General features: G+C 43.9%; 1 protein-coding gene across 1 annotated transcript; it reads right to left on the bottom strand.

Moving 5' to 3' along the window:
- Nucleotides 1-1526: 1526 nt before the first annotated feature.
- LOC116264487 (sugar transport protein MST6-like) lies at nt 1527-6943 on the bottom strand. The gene is made up of 4 exons (XM_031644755.2): nt 6682-6943; nt 5776-6098; nt 2682-3311; nt 1527-2170 (listed from the first exon to the last, which is right to left on the bottom strand). The coding sequence occupies exons 1-4, from the start codon at nt 6812-6814 to the stop codon at nt 1712-1714; spliced, it is 1545 nt and encodes a 514-aa protein (XP_031500615.1). The 5' UTR covers nt 6815-6943; the 3' UTR covers nt 1527-1711.
- Nucleotides 6944-7502: the final 559 nt, after the last annotated feature.

The raw sequence follows: 7502 nt of genomic DNA, 5'->3' as shown, positions 1-7502 counted from the left end.
AACAATGAGCTCGAGCTCGGCTCGTGAACGAGTTTGAGCCGAGTCATTTGCTTAACAAGTCGAGCTCGAGTTCACGAGCCGACTCGTTCAAATAATCGAGTTGAGTTCGAGTTCACTGAACTCGAACTGTTAAAGATAGACTTGTTTTGAAAATGATGTGTAGTGATTTTTTAAATATCCAACTCATTTTTTAAATAAAAAAAAAGGTGTTATATTAACATTAATTAATTATGTAAGTTTTTACAAAAACTCATTCAAGTTTGTCGATCCTTAATCGAGTCAAGCTCGATTATGGCAAATTAATAGCTCATATATTCAAACGAATTTGTCGAGCCTTAATCGAGTCGAGCTCAAGCTCAACTAATAACTACTGAGTCGAGCTCGAGCTGCTTCTGTCAAGTTATTTTTGAGCTCGAGATCGATGTTTCATTAGTCAAGGCAAGCTCGAGCTGGCTGAACTCGAACTCGACTCGGCTCTTATTCCCCCCTATACGCACCCCTAGAGACTTCCAAAACACGAAGACATGGACGGCACTAGCACATTTTCCCCACATTACGCAATATAGCTTCTAGTTTCTTCTAAAGAAAAAATATGCATAAGGAGATCTTCTGCTTTATCATCTTTGTCATGGCTTGTTGTAAATCATCTTGTGGTTCCAGACAAAGAATAAATTGTGTGGTATCCATATGATCTACTCAAATTATGGAGGTCCGCAAAGCAGGGCACTTTGGGGACAGCTGCTAGTGCAACTCCCACCTTCTCTCATAAATGTGTACTTTTAAGACACTGTCCTCTTTGGTTCGCTGGCTCCACCTGCGTGGATCGTTTCAAATCTTGAACCGGTGCTAATCAATTCTTATTAAGCTCTCTCTTATTAAAAGATCATAGAAGAAAAGTTGTTTTGCTTTAGTGAGAGACCAACACAGGCTAAGATTGGGAAATTCTGAACCAATTTTGTTAATTTCATAAAGGAATGTCTAACCTTAGAATTTGCCTAGAAGAACCTTGTGCAAATAATCCTTTATTATTTTTTTTAGTTTATATATATATATATATATATATATATATATATATATATATATATATATATATTTATTTATTTGGTTTTTACTTTTTTCGAAAATTACACATAATATTATTTTTCTGAAAGTTTTATGGTTAGATAGGGCATGCTGCTGGTCAATGGGAGGCTTTGAAGCGACCAATGATTAGGATGGAAGGAGGACCCATGCAGAGTCAGCCCCCTGAAACTGCTGCATCAAAGACTACTGTCATATTATGATTCTCATGACTTCCTTCTCTAATCACGGAGCTGAACCATTCCTTTATTAAATTATTTCTTCATGAATCATATCATGGTTCATTAAGTTGGTGGTTCTTCATGTATGAAGACTCAAGTAAGGCTGAGAAACGTCAGGCCCCCACCAACAAGGCCTTTTTGATACATTGCACGTGAGAACAGAAGTTAGCGAAGTTTGTTCTATATATTTTGCTTATTAACAAGGAAAATTTTTGAAATAGCATGAAAAGAAACAGACCGAGACGGCTACTTTTGTCATTTAAGCTAAAGGCTTATCTATCTATGACTATCTCATTACTATGGGACATGCTCCCGAAAACATTGAATAATAAAGAACTGAGGAGGATGGGATTTGAAATGTTCATTGACAACGTGTATTATGCATCATTTATCATTAAAATCGTGGCCATCTACGCTGAGGTCTTCGGCTTCTGCATCTCGACCATCTCGTCGTCGGCCGGCAGGACCTTGCCCCAGAACCAGTGCTTCCTCCAAACAAGGATCATCTCTTCGATAGGGACGTTCTTGGTCTCGGGGAGGAAGAAGTAGATGAACGTCGTCATGATGAGGACCCACCCGGCGAAGAAGAAGAAGAGGCCGAACTTGAAGTGGCAGAGCATGGCCAAGAAGGCCTGGGCAATGGCGAAGGTGAAGAGCAGGTTCGTGGAGACGTTGATGCTCTGACCAGCCGAACGGATCTCCAGGGGGAAGATTTCGCTGGGCACCAGCCATCCGAGGGGACCCCAGGACCAGGCGAAGGCGGAAACGTAGGCGCAGATGAAGAAGACCACCAGGTTGGCCTCGCTCTTGGTCAGACTGCCTGTGCCGGAGAGTCCGAACTTCTGCCCAAGGATGATTCCAATCACCACCTGCATGAAACACAGAGGGGGACAAGAACAGAGGGCCGTCATTAGCCTAATTGAGGATTAAGTATACTGTCCATTCGTCCAACTGAATCAACAGTCCACTACCAGTATGTGATTAAATTAATATCTATCCTACCAGCGTTAGTGACAAGGTAGATTGGTTGAGATGGGTTTTTATAATCTTAGCAGGTCCTCTGTTTCTCTCTTCTTCTTCTCTTTCTCTCTGTCCCCTCTCTCCCACACACACACATACCTAAGTTGATTAGCAATCTAGATGGCAGTAAAGCAGACATTCAAGTTGGTGAATGATGGATAGCCCAGAACCATGTACTAATGCAGAGTATAAGTCTAGAACATTGAAGCTTTAGATGACCTCATAAATGAAAAGCAAGAATATGACCATATGCACTTACTGACATCATCAGAGAAGCAAATAACAGAAAATCCGTCGACCACATTATTATCCATACCACACAAAATTGTAGCTTTTTATTAGAGGATGAGAAAGGTGTACCTGGCACAAGAACATCTGGATCCCCCCTTCGAGGAAAAGGAACCGACGCCCATACTTGTCCACGCAGTAAACGGAGACGAGCGTGGCCACGACATTCACCACCCCTGTGATGACGGCGGACATAAGGGAGGCGTTGTTGCCGAAGCCGATGGTCTTGAAGAGGACGGGAGCGTAGAACATGATGACGTTGATGCCGGTGAGCTGCTGGAAGAAGGGGATGACGAGGGCCATGACAAATTGAGGCCGGTACTTGCGTGACACGATGTTGGCCCACGGGTGCTTCACCTGCTTGGACGACTCGCTGGCCTCGATGAGATCCTGGAACTCCTCGTCCACCTCGGTGGTTCCGCGGATGCGCTGGAGCATCTGCTTGGCCCGCTCTTGGTGGCCACGCTCGATCAGTGAGTTGGGGGTGTCGGGGAGGAAGAGCGCCCCGACGGTCATGATCACGGCAGGCACGGCGGCCAGGGCCAGACTCACGCGCCAGCCCCATCCGCCCTTGATCTTATTGGTGCCGTAGTTGACGAGGTTAGCGGCCAGGATGCCTATCGTGATGAACAGTTGGAAGCCAATGTTGAGGGCTCCCCTCAGATTCGCCGGTGCCATTTCAGAAAGATAGACTGGTACAGACTGCAAATTGTACGATTAAACCACTGTCAGTCTCATAAGCACTAGATAGTAAGGCGGGTTTCCAGAAAAGATTCTGCGGTGATGAATCAGGGATGCATAAGGTGAAAAATCGATCCGCAATTTGAAATATAATTTTAAGCATTTATGAACAATGTTCATCGTATTTCCTAATTCAATGAACCAATTATTCTAACGGGAAACATTTGGTATTCATGACATTGAAAAGAAGAATAGTTAAGTTTCAGGCTCAGAAGGCCAAGGTAGATGGCGGCAAGTTTTTAACTCTGCGGGCAAGTAATAGAAAAGAGAGTGGAATATGCGCAACGGACTCTCGGTTTCAGAAAATGACAACTAACTTGACATAAATGAGTTGACAAGGATACCGTGGTCGTTCAAGGAGAAAGATGCCTAAATATTAAATGTATTGTTTGTCTTTTACCATGAGTTGGAAGCCGCTGCAAAAGGCGTTTCATCAATCATCTTTTTGATGGATTGTTCTGTTGTTCTTGCTTGGGGTTGCAAATGAACGATATAGACATATCACAAGCGTAATTTAAGAGTAGAATGTCCGGACATGTGTATAGGATGACAAATCTGGTTTCCTCACTGTGACAACTGGCGGAAGTATTTTACAATTATAATGACTTGTCTGCAAAGAAAGTAGAAAACTCAAAATATCAGCGTCTGCGAAACCAATTGCGTCGTTCCGGAAACTATGTCCAGAATATTTTTGTGCTTAAAATAATGGGATATTGTTTGTGTCTCTCCAAGAAGGCCCAATTGTAGGGAAAAAAAAAAGTAGCATAATTTGAACGTTTCCCTAGACCCAAGGCCCACGGAATTGGCAAAAATGGACACAGGACCATAGGACGCAAATGTAGATCTATGACAAAGAGAACAATTATGTTATGTATGAAAGGAACTGGGACTAATTTCAAACTTTGGCAACGTCAAGACGGGAAAGATAAAGACAGGCCTCGTCAAGGTGTCCCACGGTAGCTGCTCTGTGACCACCAAAAGATAAGGAACGCTAAAGGAGGAGCGCAGAAAGCCAGGCCATCACCGTGTGTTAGGAGAGAATTTGTAAAGGGCAAAATTTTTACAGTTAAGCTTCAGAAAATAATTTTTTTCAAATCTGTAAATCATGCAAATGTTATTGCGGCGATTTAAACTTACAGGTCCACGAAAATCGGCTTTTTTGAATGTACAAAACTATAAATAGCACCTGAAACAACAGATGACTATACGAATTAACATTTGTATAAATGTATAGTTGAGTAAAATTTTATCTGCGCATACAAATAAACTTGTATGACATTACGTGTCTACGTTCTAAAAACATAGTGATAAATACGTACCTCAGAATTTTTCTTGGGAAAAAGCTAAAAAAGGAAACTTTAATAGGTAACTATCTAAAATAGGCAACATCGATCTCGCCGGATGCTGGTTCCGTTACAAGTGAAAGCCAAAAAGCAAGCAAACCATTGGTGGCAGTTTTTTATTCAATACGTAGGCAGGAAAGGACGCTAGAAAGGGCAACCAGTTAGCCATCGGACTCGATAACTGCTGACGTGGATGAAATAATCGACGATGTCAAAATGCCATTGCCATGACAACCGATCACAGGGCCGATTCGATGAACTCCCTCGGCTCTATGCTGAGAGATGTTGCACTAGGCTCGTGTACCTTCCCCTCCGTGAAGTGACTCGTTCTTCAGTCCAACCATCAAAAAGGACGCGTGGATTCGGATAAGAACCCGGTCGTATGCCTGCAAGAGCTGGCTATCTGTTTCTTTTTCCTACTTTATAATTTTTACCGGCACAGAAAGATAAGTCTTTATTGTGCTCTTAATCAACCGTCCGTTCCCAGCATGAACGGCGGAGGGCAGGAGAAGAGAATCGTCTGCCACGCTGTGACTCACGGGATGGATGAGGCGATTTAGGAAATTAGGTGGGCTTATCCACTATGGATAGAGGTTCATGGAAAGAATGATAAGGTCACGCTCATGAGTACGCTTAATTCGGAAATAGAAAGACGGTTAAATAGAAATTTCCAAGCTTGAGCTTTTTTTGTTATATCATCTGGAGTAAATGGCAACTTGTATAATTTTCAATGAAAAGCCAGCATGTCAGCATCCAGGAAAAATGAAGGGTAGAGAAACAGAACTATAATAATCCAAACTGAAGAGGAAGCATCCGAGTAACAGCACTTTGAAGGGCTGACCAGTGCTCTGAGACGAGAAGTGTCAGAATTCGGTATTTGACAGTCGAGCTCAGAAAGAAAAGGACAAACCCGTCATCACGAAAAGGTTGAGAGGAACGAACTTTTGGGAGAATTGCAGGGAAGATGAAGGAACACAAAAGCGAAAATGTGAATAAAAGTAAATGATGGCGGAATCTTCTGAAATAACACGGAAAATCAGAAAGAAGAATAAAAAAGAAAGAAAAGGAGATCCCATCTTTACCTGATTGGCGAACCCGACGCCGATACCGAGCAGAATGCGACCGATGATGAGCATGGCCACGTTCTTGGCCGCGCCGTTGACGGCCGCACCGACAAGGAAGGTAAGACCGCCGAAGAGCATGGACGGCTTTCTCCCGAACATTCGAGTCACCGTCGATGCAAAGAACGAGGCAATGAGTCCGGCGACATAGAGGGACGATGTAAACGTCGTTAGAAGCTGGCTGTCGAATTTGCAGTACTGATTCTGGCTCCTATCGGCTTCCATCTTCCGGTACACCGACGGAAAGAAGCGCACCAGGAATGGGTCCATGGACGTCACTCCACCTAACATCATAAAAAATTCGGACAATTAGAAATGGAATCTCTTGGTGAGGAGATGCACAAAAAGTAAACTGCTGGTCCAGACAAAGGGCAAAATTTTTTGTCGAAAAAGGATGCCCATAATCTGTCCATAAAATGCTAACGAAAGAAACGGAAAATCGTATAGTAGTTTTTGCATGCATAACTTGAAAATAATCTCGAAAAATAAGTTCCTCAATTTACATTTAATCCGATTTTTCAGGAAGAGATCTCTGAGCACATTTGACCTTCATACCTAATGAAGTCATCTAGAAAGCCAGAGAGATCTAACATTGAGAAATAAAATTATTAGAAAACGCTTATAGAAACCGAGCAAGATTGCTGAAATTCGTCTCATTGTTCAGGGAAATATCACAGTCCAGAACTTAAAAAAAATTCCTCGAAAATGAAAATCTGCAAGTCGTCTCCTGTCCATCCCGGATCTCGATGCGAAGTTCGACTCCACGCATCAGAAAAAAAAAAATATATCCTAAAAGGAAAACCATCAACACTCATCGAAAGCAAAAGTAACAAGGAAATAGAAATCAAGATCGTTCCAGATCTCGACCTGAAATCCCGATATCGTATCCGAAGATGAGACCGCCGGTAGCAGCGACTATACAGGTAAAGACGACGAACAGCGTGACCTTCCCTGCGTAGTTCTTCATTTCACGGGTCTCAACAAACCCACCGCCGGCCATTTTCCCGACACTTCCGAAACCTTTCCAACCAGAGAGAAAAGAAAAGGAAGAAGCACTAAGGAGAAGTAAGAACGCAGCGCAAAGCCGGACGGCGGTGCGGAAGAGCTCTGAAGACGAAGGAGGGAGTGAAACGGAGTGGTGGTATTTATAGGGAATGCTGGGAGGCTCGCCCAGGGGTAAACCGAGTAATTTTCTCACCAGCCGACCCGGATATTACAAGAGCGGCCAAATAAGCAAGAAGTTAATTGCCCACGGGAAGTCCAGAGAGCGTGATTACGGCCCTCTCAGAAAAGGACCTAACCTTCTCCTTATTAACGTGATTGCCACCATTCGTCACCGGAAGCGCTGGCAACGGATCGAACCGGATTCGTTCGGACCACGCTCGATTCCAGAAGGTCAGAACTAATAACTCTGCTCGATCCAAACGAACCGAACCGAGCCAAGTGGAGCGTGCAGGAATACATTGAAGGCACCCGCTGCCGGTGAGTGGCATGGTTGTTATTTCGGAGGAAGCGAGGGGCGGTTCGGTTCTGGCGCGAAGGCAGCAGACGTGGAGGCATCGACGGGTCCACGCCCGATCTCCGTCCGAAGCGATATCGCCGGCTTTCCGTTACCTCACGAGCTGCAGAGACACACGATCGGGGAGACTGGAGACTGAGGTCCGCAATTACGTAAATGTCCTTACCTT

The sequence above is a fragment of the Nymphaea colorata genome, chromosome 11 (assembly GCF_008831285.2).
Source record: "Nymphaea colorata isolate Beijing-Zhang1983 chromosome 11, ASM883128v2, whole genome shotgun sequence".
Classification (NCBI taxonomy): domain Eukaryota; kingdom Viridiplantae; phylum Streptophyta; class Magnoliopsida; order Nymphaeales; family Nymphaeaceae; genus Nymphaea; species Nymphaea colorata.
Note: the sequence above shows the minus strand (reverse complement) of the source record. Positions and strands in the feature narration are given on the sequence as shown.